This window comes from Salvelinus alpinus, chromosome 2 (assembly GCF_045679555.1).
Source record: "Salvelinus alpinus chromosome 2, SLU_Salpinus.1, whole genome shotgun sequence".
In the NCBI taxonomy this organism is placed as follows: domain Eukaryota; kingdom Metazoa; phylum Chordata; class Actinopteri; order Salmoniformes; family Salmonidae; genus Salvelinus; species Salvelinus alpinus.
The window spans coordinates 109960318-109981563 of NC_092087.1; the positions used below are offsets into that span (position 1 = coordinate 109960318).

The 21246-nt window shown below is 40.5% G+C and overlaps 2 protein-coding genes across 3 annotated transcripts in view; one reads left to right on the forward strand and one right to left on the reverse strand.

Moving 5' to 3' along the window:
- Positions 1–21246, forward strand: part of LOC139548267 (zinc finger protein ZFP2-like) — a 211544-nt gene that overhangs the window by 123063 nt on the left and 67235 nt on the right. The gene's annotated exons all lie outside the window — the stretch shown is intronic.
- On the reverse strand, positions 4287–20079 carry LOC139548326 (zinc finger protein ZFP2-like). The gene is made up of 2 exons (XM_071357945.1): positions 19463–20079; positions 4287–8580 (listed from the first exon to the last, which is right to left on the reverse strand). The coding sequence occupies exons 1-2, from the start codon at positions 19821–19823 to the stop codon at positions 7340–7342; spliced, it is 1602 nt and encodes a 533-aa protein (XP_071214046.1). The 5' UTR covers positions 19824–20079; the 3' UTR covers positions 4287–7339.

Genomic DNA, 21246 nt, shown 5'->3' on the forward strand with positions numbered 1-21246 from the left:
ACAGTATTGCCACGCAGCAAAATGTTGCGTATAATCTTTCAAGTCAGCCTGATAAAATATTGAACAATTTGTGTACAAAGATATCTTGAAATGTGATATTAGGCCTGTATGGCAGTACTGTTACTGTATGGCAGTACTGTATTGGCTAGTGCTTTCTCCAATATGTTCTTCTATTTTACATTACATTGTATGTCGATGCCATTTATCTTTCAATATTTATTTAATATATATATGTTTTAATGCTTGCAAGACTATTCTTTGACACATTTTCTCTTCCTTTGAAATTCTTATAGGACAGAACATGGACACAATGCAATCGGGATCAAGAAGAAGGTACAGATCTGTTGTAGGACAGCTGCATTTGAAGTGTACATTTAACCTACATAGCAGTCAATACAAACTGACATCTATTAGCATACAAATGTGTGCAAATGATCAGTTCAGATCTTCTCAGAAATGAATCAAGTCCATGGAATGATAAATAAAATTAGCAAGTGTAGTAAGATCATTGCTTTACTTTACTAGGACTGGAGACCACAGCAGTGATTCTGCTCTTGCCCAACCTCTTCAATGAGGACCCGAGTGGCCTTTATGTCTGTGACAAGGTATGCCTATGCACCAATCATCTGTTTCTTCATAAACATAGGTGTGCATGCTGATATAAAACTACAGCTGAACATTTGTTATGTTCTTTGTTAATTGTATTAATCTTTTCTTACTTTGTTGACACAGATTTCACCGCTTTTCACTCCTTTACTGCACATCGGCGGAAATCCATTTCACCATGAGAGTGAAATCCCGCTGGCCTTTGATGGGGAGAACATCCACGCCCCCGAGGACGTCGCCATGGGACTTGTAGTAGTATATCTGGTAATGAGGAAACCACTAGTTATGGATGTAGTATATCTGGTAATGAGGAAACCACTAGTTATGGATGTAGACTTTTATTTTCCCTTAAATGTCAGAAAAACACTTATGTTGTTAAGTTACTGTATTCTGGGATAAGAGAAGTTGGGGTGAAGTTACCAGGGCCGGTCATAAAGATGGCAAACTTCCTAACATAACTAAGTGGATACGATATACACACTAAAGCTGAAAAATCTGTATTTAGCATCAAGTCTACAATATTGTTAGTTTACCTATGATTCATTTTAATGTATGTTGTTTTCATTGTACATCATTATTTATATATTTTTAAATGTCATGAAAAGCACTATACAAAGTAAATGTATTATTTATTATGGTCTGACATGTCTGCAGAAATGTTGCAATATTGTAATGTGTTTTGTTTGGTAAATTGTTCTGTAAATATTTATTCACATTTGTGGTGCCACTAAATAAATAATGAATTATTTAAATAAATATTGTCAATATTGTTATTAAAATATTTGTTTTTATAATGGAGGGAGGGTGAACAGGGAGTTTAAGAAAATGGATACTCCAGGAACCTTTACTTTTTAGAGTGTATATTGATAAAAGTCCCCTTGTCCGAGAGACATTTACATAGTTCTACACAGCCCAATTTGGGATGACTATTTTGGGGTGAAATAGTGGCTACAACAGACAGACCTGATATCGCCCATAATTCGACGTCCTTGGACGTCGCTTTTTGCCTGAAAGTATTTTCTCAACTGCGATACCAACTCCAGTCAGCAGATGGAGATGTGCGTCTTTCAGGTGATTCTGCCACTGTGACGTATAATCTAGTGGACGGGACGCTTCTTCAACATCAACAGCTAGTTTCAAATGTAGCACCCGGACAGAGAAAATCCAATAAGCGTTTTATAGTTTCATCCTTATGGTAACTTGCCCTAAAGTGGACACACTCTCATCAGTTTCTGAGACAACTGCCCAGACTTTGTAGACAGTTTAATAATGCTTAAACCTCATCTTTATCAAATCATCCATTAAAGATACCAACTCAAAACCTACGTTCGTCTACATATGGGTTGTTTAAATTTTATCTAATTATATTCCCAGTATTACTTTATCAAATCTCTAGTAATCGATTATACACACATACAATTTATCATATTTTCATATATTCACAGAACCCATATAAAACGTAAGACATTCTCAGGTACTCACGACAACCATTCCATTTGCTTTTTCAAGGACTCTACAGCTACGAAGCAGCTCTCCAAACATACTCCCAGCAGAACCATTTTTTTTTTATATCTCTGTTACTATCTAAACTTCAGATTAAGACTCAATCACAGACGTCTCATATTGCAGTCACACAATGCTATTCCCAAACATAGCTAATCAATTAGTTGTTTTTCAACAATATTTTAACCTACAGGAATATTTTCTCATTTCTGTCTCATGGCTAGTTCTTAAAGTTATTTAACTGTAACTTTAACTTTTTAAATGTAACTACATACATTTACATCTTTCAATACTTCTAAAATGGGTTCCAGGTTTAAAATAATTACATGTTTAAAATAATTACAGGTTTAAAACAATTACACCTTACACAGGTGCACCTTATCATACATGGTCTTAAAAAACCGGGATCATCCTCATCAGAAATGCTGACTAGCATAGCCTAGCCTAGCGCCACAGGGATATCATATAATATAATTTCATGAAATCACAAGTCCAATACAGCAAATGAAAGATAAACATCTTGTGAATCCAGCCAACATGTCCGATTTTTTAAAAATGTTTTACAGCGAAAACACAACATATATATATGTTAGCTCACCACAATAGCCCAACACACGCCATTTTTTCACCGTAAAGATAGCTTTCACAAAACCCACAAATAAAGATAAAATGAATCACTAACCTTTGAACAACTTCTTCAGATGACAGTCTTATGACATTATGTTATACAATACATTTATGTTTTGTTCGAAAATGTGCATATTTATAGCTATAAATCGTGGTTCTACATTGCAGCCATGGTCACAAATGGCCCCAAAATGTCCAGAGAAATTTTAGACAGCCACGTAATCTAACAAAAAAACTCATCATAAACTTTGCTGAAAAATACATGTTGCATATATAATTAAAGATACACTGGTTCTTAATGCAACCACTGTGTTAGATTTAAAAAAAATAACTTTAGTACAAAGCACAGCATGCAATAATCTGAGACAGCGCTCAGCCATTCTCCGCCATGTTGGAGTCCAAAGAGTCCACAAAAATACGAAATAACATCATAAATATTCCCTTACCTTTGATGAACTTTCATCAGAATGCAGTGCCAGGAATCCTAGTTCCACAAAAAATCGTTTTGTTTTAGAATGTCCATTTCTTCTGTCGAATTAGCAACTTTGGTTAGCATGGTGTAGCTCACATGTCCATGAAGATTTTACGAATGAACGAAAAATTCAAAAAGTCATAATAATAGTCGAATAAACTGGTCAAACTCAGTTGATAATCCATCTTGAGGATGTTTTTCTCATATATATCCAATAACGTCCCAGACGGAGCATTTCTTCGTGTCTACCTAACGCATTGCAGACAACGATATGACAAACCGAAGTGCGTAGCCAAGTACTGCCAATATGGCTGACCTCTCACTCCAATGAGTCCCATCCGGTTCCAGAGAAGGCTAGAAACTTCATTCCACGTTCTACTGCCTGTTGACATCTAGTGGAAGGCGTATGAAGTGCAAACAGATCCATAAATACAAGGCAATTGAATAGGCAATGCCTTTCACAGAGACCCATTTCAGAAATATCACTTCCTGTTTGGAAGTTTGCCTGCCAAATGAGTTCTGTTTTACTCACAGATATAATTCAAACAGTTTTAGAAACTTCAGAGTGTTTTCTATCCAATAGTAATATATATGCATATCATATGATCTAGGACAGAGTACGAGGCCGTTTAAATTGGGCACAATTTTATCCAGAAGTGAAAAGGGCGCCCCCTATTTCCAAGAGGTTATTAACTAGTAAACACAGATTCTAGTTTTCATCCAGTTCACACAGATAGCTGGCTCGGCCCTCTTTACACCTCCAAGGTGCCCCCTCACACAGGAATACACACTCAGAGCCTACGAGGCTTTTCTAAAAACTCCACTTGTTTCACTCACCTCATTCTTTTTTTTAAACTACGTTCGAGATTTGGTATCCACTCGGCTCGCTGCCTCTCAGATCAAAGGTGGGTCCATCTGCTCCGTTCCCGAAGTGTGGTTTCCCTGAGATCCCAAGTGCACGATTTACCCAGGTCGTCAGAAGCGGTCACCAAGTGAAGATTCACATCCCCATCACCAAATGTGGTTGTTAAGTTTCTCTCCTCATTTGATATCAAAGAAATTATCACACAAGTCAGAATTATTCTTAAACTAAACCTTTATTACTTATAAGGGAGCAGATCAATACAATGCACACATATAAAGTGAATCAATTGAGTGCTCTACGATAATGATGGCTGGTCGACAAATCACCCCCAGATGATTTGTTGAGAGCCACAAGATAAAAGTACACATGTCTTCTACAGCCAAGATACACCCCTTTCAAACTACATAACGAAAAACAGCTGTATAGAACGGGTCACAATGTTAGATTTGTATGAAAGAGACTTATAATTCTCAGCAGACAGTATCTGCTGTAAAAACAGTACTCTTTATGTAGAGACCAGGGTCTGGCCCTGGGGTCATCTCTCCCTGGTACCATAGAGCACAGAAACATTAACTCATGCACTGGAATGCGGTCTCTTTAGGTTTTATCACCCAAACGACATTGTAAATCTCCTGTCAGTGTTTTCTCCCAGAGGCCCATCCTCAGTAGAACACACAGACACAATAGTTCTAAGAACCCTCTATTCTGTTGCATAAAACAACCATTTGATGCAATAAAAGAATTCTAACATAATCTTGCAATTTTGCTCTCAGTGTCCACTGAAAGTTGACTAGTAACAACAACTGGGACATAAAAGACACCCACCATGAGATCCACTAAATCTGCCCAAGAAGAGGGAAACAAAAGAAAAACCCACACCAAACTTACAGACAGGAAGCAAACCAAAAAGGTGGAGCAACTAAAGGTGTTGACTCTCCACATCTATCAAGACAACTGGAGCACTGGGCCAGACACTCTTAAATAGAACCTGGACCAGCTCAGGTGAAACACCTTCCCACTAACGAGATGGACAAGCCAGCACAGGTGTAACACATACTGACTAACGAGGTGACACTTATCAGTGCATCCTACGTGCTGACGAGCTATACGAGCTAAAGTCCAACCTCAAAACATAAATGGAAAAACCAAAGCCTGTAACACCTTCCCCCTTAAGACAACAAATATATCCTATATTTTTGTTGGACAAGTTTGCTCACCACCAACAGAAAACAACTTCCATTTCACATTATAATCAACTACAATGCTTCACCAATATAAACATGGTGTCTACTGGCTGTCAACAATTAAAAACAAGAAAAAAAACATTTCTAAATAATTCACTAGTAACAACAACTGGGACATAAAAGTCACCCATGAGATCCACTAAATCTGCCCAAGAAGAGGCAAACAAAATAACTGGTGTTACACATACTGACTAACGAGGTGACACCAATCAGTGTGCCCTACGTGCTAACGAGCTATACGTGTTAACGAGCTATATATGCTAACGAGCTATACGTGCTAAAGTCCAACCTCAAAACATAAATGGAGAAACGAAAGCCTGGAACACCTTTCCCCTTAAGACAACAAATAAATCCTATAATTTTTGTTGGACAAGTTTGCTCACCACCAACAGAAAACAACTTCCATTTCACATTATAATCAACTACAATGCATCACCTTCTACAATATAAACATGGTGTCTACTGGCTGTCAACAATTAAAAACACGTATTTCTAAATAATAATATACAATCGTATTATTTTTTTCTCCTTTTTCATTCTATAGAATCCTAAAACTCACTAGCTTCTAGAACTCTCGTCTTTCTAAAACTCACCAGCTTCTAGAACTCTCGTCTTCCTAAAACTCACTAGCTTCTAGAACTCTCGTCCCCTTGGAACGAGCCCAAACAAAACTCATCTCCAATACGGAAAAACGTGCAGTCAAAATAAATTGATCCATGGCAACGCAATGGCTAAACGCAAAACTATGACTGCCCACCCTTGAAACAATCAGCAACCAAGTTGTCCTTAACACGGACATGTCTGATTTCAAGAGGAAACTCCTGCAATAACCATAGTAACTTTCCACCTCACTGCGGAGCTTCTCTCTCTTTTCAGAGTTCACTCGATAGGCATGTTGTTGGATCGGGGCCCAGTCCCCAATATCATGCTCTAGTACATTTGGGTTGTCACATCTGAGAATTAACCCTGCTATTCTAAAAGAAGGGCAACAATGTCAATATAATTATACCCGAAAATTGTCAGTTGATTGCATAAATAATTATGATTACTAAAAGTTACATGAATTGTAAACATGAATTACCAAAGCCAAATGTACACCCCTTTGTTAATATGTATTGTCAATAATTCACTTAAGGTAAGGCATGGTATAATAAAACATGTTAAAAAAAAACATTTGATTGCATAGTCTTATTTTCAATGACTTTTCAATTACATTTTGCTCGGTGGGATAGCCTCAATGTCAAAACACAGTTTTAACATGTCCAAATGAATAACCAATATGCAGAAACAGTTTGGGATGAATTGAAAACCTAAACATAACATGTGCTATTTACACAAACATCTGCCACAATAATCATATTTCTTGTATTTTTTTAAACAAGCTCCTTATAAACTGCACAAGCACCAGAAACCCTGTTGTTTTGACAAGTAGCAATAAATCACTGATATCGATTAGGGGGGAAATCAGGTTGTACGTGATGTTGGAATGCGTTTAAATGTAGGGGTCGCTAAACAAAGGAACGCAACACTAATTTGTCATAACTAATCGATATCATGCTAAAATCATTTATGCGACAGGAGGGAGATGAGGTTGCACGTCCTGTTAAAACTAGCAGCTCAAAAACCACACTGAATCTGGGAATAATGTGTACTTACTAAATCTCATAAATAGTACTCATTCAATTCAGAGCCTGGATTTTTCCCCTGAGGCTAATATCCATATCATGTTGAAATCAATAGAACAGGGGACAAACATTTAGGGTTCTACATTGTGACATCATTAAAATACTCCTACTACAATGTTAAAACAATCTACATTGTGACATCATTAAAATACTCCTTCTACAATATTAAAACATTCTACATTGTGACATCATTAAAATACTCCTACTACAATGTTAAAACATTCTACATTGTGACATCATTAAAATACTCCTACTACAATGTTAAATTAATTAATTGATATCATGAAACAACTGCTTCATGTATTTTCTAATGTTTAGTCAGAGATCTTTTATCAGATTACCTCTGGTCACAGCTAAGAGATTTCTCTCCTGTGTGTGTTCTCTGGTGTACATTCAGCTGCCCAGATGTAACAAAACTCTTCACACATTGATTACAGCTATAAGGTTTCTCTCCTGTGTGTGTTCTCTGGTGTATAGTCACATAGCTAGATGTAACAAAACTCTTCCCACATTGATTACAGCTATACGGTTTCTCTCCTGTGTGTGTTCTCTGGTGCACTGTCAGTTTACTAGATTGACAAAAACTCTTCCCACATTGACCACAGCTATAAGGTTTCTCTCCTGTGTGTGTTCTCTGGTGTAAAGTCAGAGAGCCAGATGTAGTAAAACTCTTCCCACATTGATCACAGCTATACGGTTTCTCTCCTGTGTGTGTTCTCTGGTGCACTGTCAGATCACCAGATTGACAAAAACTCTTCCCACATTGATAACAGCTATAAGGCTTATCTCCTGTGTGTGTTCTCTGGTGCACTGACAGATGGCCAGAAGTAGTAAAACTCTTCCCACATTCATCACATATATATAGTTTCTCTCCTGTGTGTATTCTCTGGTGTGTAGTCAGATTGCTAGATGCAGTAAAACTCTTCCCACATTGATCACAGCTATAAGGATTCTCTCCTGTGTGTGTTCTCTGGTGTGTAGTCAGATTGCTAGATGCAGTAAACCTCTTCCCACATTGAACACAGCTATAAGGTTTCTCTCCCGTGTGTAGTCTCTGGTGTACTGTCAGATAGCTAGATGTAGTAAAACTCTTCCCACATTGATCACAGCTATAAGGTTTCTGTCCTGTGTGTGTTCTCTGGTGTGTAGTCAGATTGCTAGATGCAGTAAAACTCTTCCCACATTGAACACAGCTATAAGGTTTCTCTCCTGTGTGTATTTTCTGGTGTACTGTCAGAGAGTCAAATGTAGTAAAACTCTTCCCACATTGATCACAGCTATAAGGTTTCTCTCCTGTGTGTGTTCTCTGGTGTGTAGTCAGATTGCTAGATGCTTTAAAACTCATCCCACATTGAACACAGCTATAAGGTTTCTCTCCTGTGTGGATCCTTTGATGAATTTTAATGCCTGATGAGGTGAATCTCTTCCCACAGTCAGAGCAGCAGTGAGTTCTCTTCCCTGTGGATCTCTGCAGGTGTTTATTGAGGCGTTCTGATCTGGAGAGACTCTTCTCTGCCTCGTCAGCATCATGAGGTTGTTGAGGCTCCCCAAAGGATCCACGATAGTCCCGTATCTCTCCTGTGTGAACAACAAAGTCAGATGATTAAAGGCCCACAAAAGTGAAAATCCACTGTAAAAAGGTGATGCCAACAGCGTAGCCATGATGTTGTACAACAATTGATGTCTGTAATGAATGTAAAAATTATTTAACAATTGTCTTAAAATGAGCAAGAATAGTCATATTTTAGTAGTAAGATCGATGATTGTAGACTAGAAATAAGTTATAAGATCGATGATTGTAGACTAGAAATAAGTTATTCATGTTGTTGAAACTATAAGCAGTGTGTCAGATGACTTTTGGTCTCCAATATAGGCCCCTTTCTGTGTTTGCTAAAATTGCGGCAGGAGGGCGATGCACACGCAATTTGATTGCAGAAACACCTCCCTGCTAATGAGGAAACCGATAGTAATGGATGTAGTATATCTGCTAATGAGGAAACCACAAGTTATGGATGTAGTATATCTGCCTGGAGCAAAAATGGTGAGCAAAGCTTTTAGTTTTTCACAATGTATTCTGAATGTGAATGGGGGAAAACTCAGGGGAGTAACCTCTATTTCCAGGTTGATTATGAGTGCATTTCACACTACTTTGGATTATAATTGTAAGGCTCGTTTGAATGTCCTGTTTAATATGTTTGAAGAATTATAAGTAATTATTGAAGAACCACGTTAATGACAGTATCCATTTGGGTGTTGTCAATAAAGTAAAGATTTTATTTGTATATTTCTCATATATATAGCAAAGCAGACCGACAAAAAAACAACAGAGTTACACGTGGGATAAACAAAAGTACAGTCAATAACACAATAGAAAAATCTATATACAGTGTGCGCAAATGGAGTAAGGAGGTAAGGCAATAAATAGGCCATAGTAGCAAAGTAATTACAATTTAGCAAATTAACACTGGAGTGATAGATGTGCAGATGATGATGTGCAAGTAGAATTACTGGTGTGCAAAAGAGCAAAAAAAGTAAATAAAAACATGGGGATGAGGTAGGTAGTTAGATGGGCTATTTACAGATGGGCTGTGTACAGCTGCCCATATGTCTCCTACTTCAGCGATTTTTGCAATTTGTTCCAGTTATTGGCAGCAGAGAACTGTAAGGAAGGGCGGCCAAAGTAGATGTTGGCTTTGGGGATGACCAGTGAGATAAACGTCCTGGAGCGCGTGCTATGGGTGGGTGTTGCTATGGTGACCAGTGAGCTGAGTTAAGGCGGCCTAGCAAAGACTTATAGATGACCTGGAGCCAGTGGGTTTGGCGACAAATATGTAGTGAGGGCCAGCCGACAAGAGCATACAGGTCGCAGTGGTGGGTGGTATATGGGGTTTGGTGACAAAACGAATGGCACTGTGATAGACTGCATCCAGTTTGCTGAGTAGAGTGTTGGAGGCTATTTTGAAAATGACATCACCGAAGTCAAGGATCGGTAGAATAGTCAGTTTTACGAGGGTATGTTTGGCAGCGTGAGTGAAGGACGCTTTGTTGCAAAATAGGAAGCCGATTCTAGATTTAATTTTGGATTGGAGATGCTTAATGTGAGTCTGGAAGGAGAGTTTACAGTCTAGCCAGACACATAGAATATGTGGACAACTATAAATACCTAAGTCAGAATCGTAGTGATGCTGGACGGGGGGAGGCAGCGATAGGTTGAAGAGCATACATTTAGTTTTACTAGCGTTTAAGAGCAGTTGGAGGCCACGGATGGAGTGTTGTATGGCATTGAAGCACGTTTGGAGGTTTGTTAACAGTGTCCAAAGAAGGGCCAGATGTATACAGAATGGTGTCGTCTGCGTAGAGGTGGATCAAGGAATCACCCGCAGCAAGAGCAATATCGTTGGTATTTACAGAGAAAGGAGTCGGTCCGAGAATTGAACCCTGTGGTACCCCCATAGAGACTGCCAGAGGTACAGACAACAGGTCCTCCGATTTGACACGCTGAACTCTGTCTGAGACGTAGTTGGTAAACCAGGCGAGTCGGTCATTTTAGAAACCAAGGCTATTGAGTCTGCCGATAAGAATACGGTGATTGACAGAGTCGAAAGCCTTGGCCAGGTCGATGAAGATGGCTGCACAGTACTGCCTTTTATCAATGGCGGTTATGATATCGTTTAGTACCTTGAGCGTGGCTGAGGTGCACCCGTGACCAGCTCGGAAACTGGATTGCACAGCGGAGAAGGTACGGTGGGATTCAAAATGGTCAGTGATCTGTTTGTTAACTTGACTTTCAAAGACTTTAGAACGGCAGGGCAGGATGGATATAGGTCTGTAATAGTTTGGGTCTAGAGTGTCACCCCCTTTGAAGAGGGGGATGACCGTGGCAGCTTTCCAATCTTTAGGAATCTTGTTCTCCATGGACTTTACAGTGTCCCAAAACTTTTTGGAGTTAGAGCTACAGGATGCAAATTTCTGTTTGAAAAAGCTAGCCTTTGCTTTCCTAACTGACTGTGTGTATTGGTTCCTGACTTCTCTGAAAAGTTGCATATCGCGGGGACTATTCGATGTTAGTGCAGTACGCCACAGGATGTTTTTGTGCTGGTCGAGGGCAGTCAGGTCTTGAGTGAACCAAGGGCTATATCTGTTCTTAGTTCTACATTTTTTGAAGGGGCATGCTTATTTAAGGTGGTGAAGAAATTACAATTAAAAAACAACCAGGCATCTCCTACTGACTGGATGAGGTCAATATCCTTCCAGGATATCCGGGCCAGGTCGATTAGAAATGCCTGCTTGCACAAGTGTTTTAGGGAGCGTTTGACAGTGATGAGGGCTGGTCGTTTGACCGCGGACCCATAACGGATGCAGGCAATGAGGCAGTGATCGCTGAGATCCTGATTGAAAACAGCAGAGGTGTATTTGGAGGGCAAGTTGGTCAGGATAATATCTATGAGGGTGCCCATGTTAACGGATTTAGGGTTGTACCTGGTGGGTTCCTTGATCATTTGTGTGAGATTGAGGGCATCTAGCTTGGATTGTAGGACGGCGGGGGTGTTAACCTCACTAGGGTAGGGGGCGCTATTTTCACCTCCGGATGAAAAGCGTGCCCAAAGTAAACTTGGTAGATTTGGACAGAAAACACTCTAAAGTTTCCAAAACTGTTAAAATAATGTCTGTGAGTATAACAGAACTGATATGACAGGCGAAAACCTGAGAAACATCCATCCAGGAAGTGGGATTTTTATATTTTTCCATTGACTGCCTATACAGATTCCATTGACTTAGGACTCAAATTGCACTTCCTATGGCTTCCACTAGATGTCAACGGTCTTTAAAAATTGTTTCAGGCTTGTATTCTGAAAATTGACAGAGTAAGACCACTCTGAATGAGTGAACCATTCAGTGTCCCAGAATGCGCCGTTCTTGTTTACCTTTGAAATGTTATCTATTATTTAGGCTAAAAACAACCTGAGGATTGATTATAAACATCGTTTGACATGTTTCTACAAACTTTACTGATACTATTCGGATTTTTCGTCTGGATGTTGTGATTGCCTTTGAGCCTGTGGATTACTGAACAAAACTGAGGTTTTTGGATATAAAGAGAGACTTTATCGAACAAAACAAACATTTATTGAGTAAATGGGAGTCTTGTGAGTGCAACGATATGAATATCATCAAAGGTCAGTGATTAATTTTATTGCTATTTCTGACTTGTGTAACTCCTCTACTTGGCTGGTAACTGTTAATCTTTAAACTGATGTATAACACTTGTATGTTTTATGAATTTTTATAATGAGTATTTCTGTTTTTGAATTTGGCGCTCTGCAATTTCACTGGATGTTGGCCAGGTGGGACGGTAGCGTCCCACACCTCCTAGAGAGGTTAAGCATATCCCAGTTTAGGTCACCTAACAGAACAAACTGAAGATAGATGGGGCCAATCAATTCACATATGGTGTCCAGAGCACAGCTGGGAACTGAGGGGTGTATATAACAGTGAGAGACTTATTTATGGAGAGATTCGTTTTTAAAATTAGAAGCTCGAACTGTTTGGGTTTAGACCTGGAAAGCATGATACAACTTTGCAGGCCATCTCTGCAGTAGATTGCAACTCCTCCCCCTTTGGCAGTTCTATCTTGACGGAAAATGTTGTAGATGGGGCTGGAAATTTCTGAATTTTTGGTGGCCTTCCAAAGCCAGGATTCAGACACGGCAAGGACATCAAGGTTGGAGTGTGCTAAAGCAGTGAGTATAACAGACTTAGGGAGGAGGCTTCTGATGTTAACATGCATGAAACCAAGGCTTTTATGGTTACAGAAAGTCAACAAATGAGAGCGCCTGGGGACACACAGGGCCTGGGTTAACCTCTACATCACCCGAGGAACAGAGGAGTAGGATGAGGGTACGGCTAAAGGCTATCAGTACTGGTCGTCTAGTGCTTTGGGAACAGAGAATAAAAGGAGCAGATTTCTGGGTGTGGTAGGATAGATTCAAGGCATAATGTACAGACAGGGGTATGGTAGAGTGTGGGTACAGTAGAGGTAAACCTAGGCACTGAGTGACGATAAGAGGTTGCATCTCTGGAGGCACCAGTTATGCTAGGTGAGGTCACCGCATGTGTGGGAAGTGGGACAAAGTAGTTCTCTGAGGCATGTTGAGTGGGACTAGGGGCTCCGCAGTAAAATAAAACAATGATAACTACCCCAAACAACAGTATACAAGGCATATTGACATTAGAGGGACATAAAGCGAGGCATAAATCAATCACAGGTGTTGATTGGGAGAGCTAGATAAGACAACAACGGGTAAGACAACAGTTAATCAGCTAAAACAACAAAAACACGTAAAATGGCGATGAATGGGCTGAGAGGGTCAGTTAACTACACACAGGGCCTGAGTTCAAGGCTGGGGCCGACAGATAAACAAAATGGAGAACCGTGATGAAAAACAGTCCAGCAGTCATCAGCTAAGTAGCCAAGTGATCATAGGGTCCAGTGAACAGCAATATATGAACCAGGGAAGCCGCTATGTAGTCATTACTACGCTAGCCGGGAGATGCGCCTGGCTCGAGGCTAACTGGTGCTAGCTTCGGGACAAGGGCGTCACCGACGTCTGGCAAAGGACGGTTGAGGGCACATCGGACGGAATTGCGTCGGCAGACCAGTCGTGATGGATCGGCTGTGCTCCGTGTCGACAAAGGGTCCAGGCCAATTGGCAAAAGAGGTATTGTAGCTGGAGTAATTTTGTTTGCTAGCCGGGAGATGCACCTGGCTCGAGGCTAACTGGTGCTAGCTTCGGGACAAGGGTGTTAGCCACTGTAGCCAATCCGGTGCAAAGGTCCAGAACTTACGGCAGGAATCCGGTGATGTAGAGGCTTCTAGTCGTCTTAGTGAAGAGTCTGGGAGGCATCAGCTGTGTAGCCGAGTGATCATAGGGTCCACTGAGCAGGCCGGGAGATGGGCCTGGCTCAAGGCTAGCTTCGGGGCTGGGCCACTCGGTAGCAGCTAGCCAGCTGCGATTATCTGGTGTAATGGTCCAGAGCTTACGGCAGTAATACGGTGATGTAATGGAGAAAAACAGTCCGATATGCTCAGGGTTGATATCGCGCTGTGCAGACTGGCAGGTGTTATCCAGGCTAAAAGCGGCTGGTGTCTGAGCTAAAAAGGTAAAGGCCGCTAGCAGTGGCTAACAATGACTAAATAGCTAGTAGCTAATTAGCTGGTTAGCTTCTGATGGCTAGCTGCTGATGGAGGTTCTAGCTATAAGGTATAAAAAAAAAAATAGCTGATCCGTATCATATTGGGTGAGGCGGGTTGCCGGAAGGTATATTTAATTTAAAAATGGAAAAAGATTTAAATATATTGCAATATATACAAAAAAAGACGAAAAATACATACCATTTACAACAAACAGGTCTTAATGCTACACCATCTTGGATTACAAGATGACTCAGTTAAAAACCATTGGATTTAGCAAACTCTGAAATGATTTAGTATTTCTGTGCCCATGAAAACAGTTGCATTTCAGAATACAAAAAGACTGTCCGACAGCAAGATCCAGTATTTAAGTTGAAGTTCATCATATGACAAGTGTAACGTTATGACTATAACTACTGTTCCCTGAAGGAGGGAAACTAGGTACAACATATTATTAAATCCACGCCTCGCTGGAAGCACCACCGTCCACAGGTGATGAGAGTGAGGCTTGGATTTATTCCTTAAAATGTAATGCCGCTCTTCACCAACCCAGGAAAGGGCGGGGACAAACAGGTGTTGAACCTCGATTCCCTCCCTAAAACCTGTTTAGGACTGGCGTTCCGCTAGCGGAACTCCTCCCACATTCCACTGAAAAGGCAGAGCGCGAAATTCAAAAAAATATTTTTTAGAAATATTTAACTTTCACACATTAACAAGTCCAATACAGCATTTGAAAGATAAACATCTTGTGAATCCAGCCAACATGTCCGATTTTTAAAATGTATTACAGCAAAAACACCACGTATATTTATGTTAGCTCACCACCAAATACAAAAGAGGACAGACATTTTTCACAGCACCATTTTTCACAGCAGGTAGCATGCACAAAGCCAACCTAACTAACCTAGAACCAACCTAACTAACCTAGAAACAACTCCCTCAGATGACAGTCCTATAACATGTTACACAATAAATCTATGTTTTGTTCAAAAAATGTGCATATTTGAGCTATAAATCAGTTTTACATTACTGCTACCATCATAGCTACCATCATAGCTACAGTCAGAAATAGCACGGGAGTAGCCAGAGTAAATACAGACACCAACGTCAACTACCTAATTACTCATCATAAAACATTTCAGAGAAATATATGGTGGATAGCAAATGAAAGACAAAGATCTTGTGAATAAAGCCAATATTTCCGATTTTTGAAGTGTTTTACAGCGAAAACACAATGTATCGTTATATTAGCTTACTACAATAGCTATCACACAACAGCATTGATTCAATGCAAACGGTAGCGATAGCACAGTTTGACAGATATATGAAATAGCATCCCAAATTGGGTCCTTATCTTTGTTGATCTTCCATCAGAATGTTGTACAAGGTGTCCTTTGTTCAGAAGCGTCTTTGTTTGGATCCAGAACGAACTATTTCCCTCTTGAATTAGCAAGCACACTGGCCGTGCGGCGCTAACCTCTCCTTCTTGAACAAATTCCTCCAACGCATCACGTCTAAAGTCCCGAATAAATTTCAATAATATAATTAAACTATATTGAAAAAACATACTTTAGGATGATATTGTGACATGTATCAAATAATATCGAAGCCGGAGATCATATTCACCTATAACGACGGTTTTCCAGGAGGCGATTCCAGGTCCTTCCAAAAACAAATAATGGCGGACCTCTCACTCCAAGAGGTTGTATTCAATCCCAGAACGAGATAATCAAGTCATTTCTGCTCTCACTTCCGCATGACACCCAGGGGAAGGTGTATGACGTGTTTCTACAGTCATAAGTGACATGCCCTTTTATAGACAAGCTCTTGAAGAGAGACCTCGCTATTGGAAATCTCACTTCCGGATAGGAAATGGGCTGTAAAAAGAGTTCTGTTTCACTTAGAGAAATAATTAGAACTGTTTTAGAAACTAGAGAGTGTTTTCTATCCAATATTAATAATAATATGCATATTGTACGAGCAAGAATTGAGTACGAGGCCGTTTAAATTGGATACGATTTTCCCCAAAAGTGTAAACAGCACCCCCAGTCCTTAAGAAGTTTTAAGGGAAGAGTAATTATAATCAAAGTTACACTCCCTTTCAGTTGGTCAACTTCGGAACAACATACTATGGGGAAATACAATCATTCCCCAGCCGACCCAAACGGATACTAAATGAAACGGCCCATGGCAGATCACCCAGACCTGACCCAGCAAGATGCGTCAGTTTGGTCAATTTATTAATTGTCTTTTGTTTGAAACACTCCTGTCAATGTTGAGTAAGGACGTACACCTGATTACACATAGAAGTAGGACTAGTCTAACTGGCCTGCACACAAATGTAGGCCTATAAATGTGCCCATTTGGGGATGTCTGATAGTATTTCTGATTGTCTTAATGCACCACCACTAATGAGTTGTGGTGCTTCTCAAAGTAACTTTTTCTTCACCTCCAAACAGCAAGTAAACAAAGTCTAATCAAAATCAATTGCGAATGACAATAGTTCCTCAAAGTATTTTCGTAAAATATTTACAGCTCTTGCCCTTCCGATAACCACTCAGCAGAAAAGGGAAAAATGTAATGCTCTGATCCAGTGGAAATGTCATAAAAATGTCATAAAATACCTGATTACTGTCAAGAACTCACTGTAGCAGGAAACTGAGGGCCTAGAATATTTTATACAATGTTGCAAGCTTGCTATCCGAGTTTCCTGACCCAGTTGATAGTTGATACAATGTTTCAAGTTTGTCGTAGACAGGCCATGTGCAGCCAATGTGATTTCTAGGATATTTATTTTTATCAAGATATTTTCTACCTGCAGAATGCCATGTTTTTATTTGTTGGCTTTATGTAGGCTATCTTTACATAGTTGGCAATGGCAATAAAAGTTACTTTTAGATTTGTATAATTTTCATTTAGAATGTAGATTAATCACAGACAAAGATTTTGAGATACTATTATAATTTAAATGAAACTGTTCCACGAAAATGTGCATATGAAAATCATAACTGGCACACAGATTTGCAGAAACGGTCAGATAAATTGGCACTCCAACTGGAAAAGGTTGCAGACTGATGGTGTAGTCAATTACTAGTCTATTAGTCTATTTATCTGTAGTCTATTAGTCTATTACTGAAAACTTCAGGAGCAAAACGGCAGAATTTACGAAGTCCAGCAGCGGAGGGGGGAATCCCCCTGGTCGGGTTTTGTTGAAGACCGGCTCCCCCTGGTCGGGTTATGTTGACGACCGGCTCCCCCTGGTCGGGTTGTGTTGACGACCGGCTCCCCCTGGTCGGGTTGTGTTGACGACCGGCTCCCCCTGGTCGGGTTGTGTTGACGACCGGCTCCCCCTGGTCGGGTTGTGTTGACGACCGGCTCCCCCTGGTCGGGTTGTGTTGACGACCGGCTCCCCCTGGTCGGGTTGTGTTGACGACCGGCTCCCTCTGGTCAGGTTATGCTAACGCCCGGCTCCCTCTGGTCAGGTTATGCTGACGACCGGCTCCCTCTAGTTATGGTTATCCCCCTAGTTATGACTTCGAGTCATTTGTGTGTCAAAATTATTTGATCAGAATGCTTAAAGCATCAGACAAATTCAGTACGTATATTTGATTTTATAAAAACACATGGGGCGATTGGTAGAAAGAACAGATGACTCTTGGTTGACCAATATGTATGTTAGTTGGGGACAGCACTAGAACATGATTTTGGGGCTCCCGAGTGGCGCAGCGGACACTGCATCTCAGTGCTTGAGGCGCCACTACAGACAACCTGGATCAAAACCAGGCTGTATCACAACCGACCGTGATTGGGAGTCCCATAGGGCGGCGCACAATTGGCCCAGCGTCTTCCGGGGTAGGCAGTCATTGTAAAATAAGAATTTGTTCTTAACTGACTTGCCTAGTTAAATAAAGGTTACATTTAAATAAAAATAAAAAAGTGTTTCATGATAAACCATTTTTTACAAATCCGTCAAGGGACCAACTTTGAGAAGGGTTTAAAACAAAGGTTTCAAACCAATTCATGAATGTAATTGCATCTAGGTATGTCTTGCCATTAATGTAAGGGGATGAAAAAAAATTGGCTGAATATTATACAATGACTTAACAACAGCTCTAATAATTTGACCCCCACAGGAAATCTACACTGGCAATTCTAGAATATACTATATATCCTAGAAACCTGGTTAAACTATCATTATGACATCATGGATGAATTCTAGAATATACTATATAGCCTAGAAACCTGGTTAAACTATCATTATGACATCATGGATGAATTCTAGAATATACTATAGCCTAGAATTCTGTTTAAAACAATACTTTTGACCTCATGGATGGCCAGTCTTTGTATTCATAGTGTAGTGAATTCAGGGGATAGCCTGAAGGTTGCTACAATGTCTTTCTCTATGAATTTGAGAGTGGTTACATTTCTCCAGCCCCCATCCCTCAGCTGTTTACCAAACCAAGTTTCTGAGCAGCCATTTTGTTGCGGTTTAAAAAATCATTCCACCACTGTTTTGGTAATAAGAGAAATGTAACTACTTTCAAATTCATACAGAGACCATCCATGATATGGTCTCAGCCAGCAGCATACCACCCTGCATAACACTGCTGGCTTGCTTCTGAAGCTAAGCAGGGTTGGTCCTGGTCAGTCCCTGGATGGGAGACCAGGTGCTGCTGGAAGTGGTGTTGGAGGGCCAGTAGGAGGCACTCTTTCCTCTGGTCTAAACAAAGATCCCAATGCCCCAGGGCAGTGATTGGGGACACTGCTCTGTGTAGGGTGCCGTCTTTCGGATGGGACGTTAAACGGGTGTCCTGACTCTCTGAGGTCATTAAAGATCCCATGGCACTTATCGTAAGAGTAGGGGTGTTAACCCCGGTGTCCTGGCTAAATTCCCAATCTGGCCCTCAACCATCACGGTCACCTAATAATCCCCAGTTTACAATTGGCTCATTCATCCCCCTCCTCTCCCCTGTAACTATTCCCCAGGTCGTTGCTGCAAATGAGAACGTGTTCTCAGTCAACTTACCTGGTAAAATAACGGTAAAATAAATAAAATATCAACATTATAGTTTTAACCATGTTGAGGCGATACAGTGTTGGTTTACATTGTTTCTAAACATTGGAGTAAAAAAATCTTATTTGGTGTTCTGATGGGCTACAACAGTTTAACTAAGCTAATGAGGCATGTAGCAATTGCATATTTCCCCTTTAACGCCACACATCAGTTCAACAACTGCTGAGTTTGGTATTTAAGACAGTACTTACTAGTATTAATCAGGACGCTGTTTCTCAAAACCATCTTACGGCTAATTTCATCGTTGGATGCCTTAAGATGCGTTTGGGAAAGCGGCCTCAGACATCCAGTTTCCTCCTCGTTCTCTTTTTTCGATGTGACAGTCATCTCCCCTTCCTCCTCTTTCACTCCAAATACGGCATCATCCCCTTTCTCTTCCTCTTCTTTCACTGTAACGTCTTTCTCTTTCACTGTAACAGCCTCATCCTCTACTTCTTGTTTTACTGTGATATCCTCCTCTTCCTTCTCCTCTTTCACCAGAAAGATCAGAGCTTCTTTCTCCATCCAGCAGATATTATCTTTAGCAGGAGAAGAGTAGCTTAGTGACCGCATGGTCGGGGATGTTAGCTAGCTAGGCTAATGCTAACTTAACCAGCCCGCTAGATGAATAATAACAACAACACCGTAAATATGAAATTAAATCGGATAACTGACTAGACGACAGAAGAGGGTTTAAAACACAGTGGCTAATAAAAAAACGAAAGCATCTAAGGAGCTTTATTGGTTCGGCTATTTTGGCTAGCAAGCTACCGAGGTGTCTGACTAACTATTGCTGCTGCTGAAAGAAGCGTCCACTAGATTATACGTCACACCAACAGCGTCGCCTTAAATTCCCACACCGCCAACTGCTGACTGGATTGGGTAGTTGAGTAAAATGTATATTTAATTTTCAGACAAAAAGTTAAAGGGTAGGAACCAGAGACGTCGCTAGAACTAAAATATTAATTAGCCCCCCCCTAAATAAATCAATATCAGTCTATATATTTTTTCTGTGATTTATTTTTTTCGTCAACCATTCCATCGCATCTTAAACTTCTTACCGGGCCGGCACTAGGACCGGGGGAGGCTGCTGCACTAGTGACTGTTAGACTTTCTTCAGCAAAGATGGCTGAAAGAAATACTTCGAGAGAGGGGTACCACTACACAGAACTGAACTGGATCAAAGATGGTGGACAGAAATACTAGGAGAGAGGGGTACCCCTACACAGAACTGAACTGGATCAAAGATGGTGGACAGAAATACTAGGAGAGAGGGGTACCCCTACACAGAACTGGATCAAAGATGGCGAACAGAAATACTAGGAGAGAGGGGTACGCCTACACAGAACTGGATCAAAGATGGCGGACAGAAATACTAGGAGAGAGGGGTAACCTACACAGAACTGAACTGGATCAAAGATGGTGGACAACAGTACTAAGATGGAAGCAAATGTAAGGGATTATAACGTCAAAACGAATCATGCAAAAACATGTACAGTTGACAGGAATGTTAGTTAATGTAGAGACAAATGACTCTGCATTTTTTTTTATCATAAAGTTCATTTCCAAAAATCGTGATTTAGCAAGCTAGCTGACTAGCTAACATTAGCCAGCTAGCTGACTAGCTAACATTAGCCAGCTAGCTGACTAGCTAACATTAGCCAGCTAGCTGACTAGCTAACATTAGCCAGCTAGCTGACTAGCTTTATGGATGTTGTGACATGAGTATGACATTGTAATTCTGGTTGTTTTAGGGACTCATGAAACAACCAGTGAACCAGGCTGCCATTTTGTGAAACAGTGGATGTATAGAATCTAGCTAGCTGAATAATTTACTGCAAATTGAAGGTACAATTTTGTAAGCTTTCCTTGCTGATATTTGCCATGCAGATAGATGAAATCACGTAGCTAGCTATGTTCTTGCTTATTGTGCAGTGGATGATTAAAATCCCTGTACGCCCATGGATGTGTAGCTAGATATCTAGCCGATCTGTGT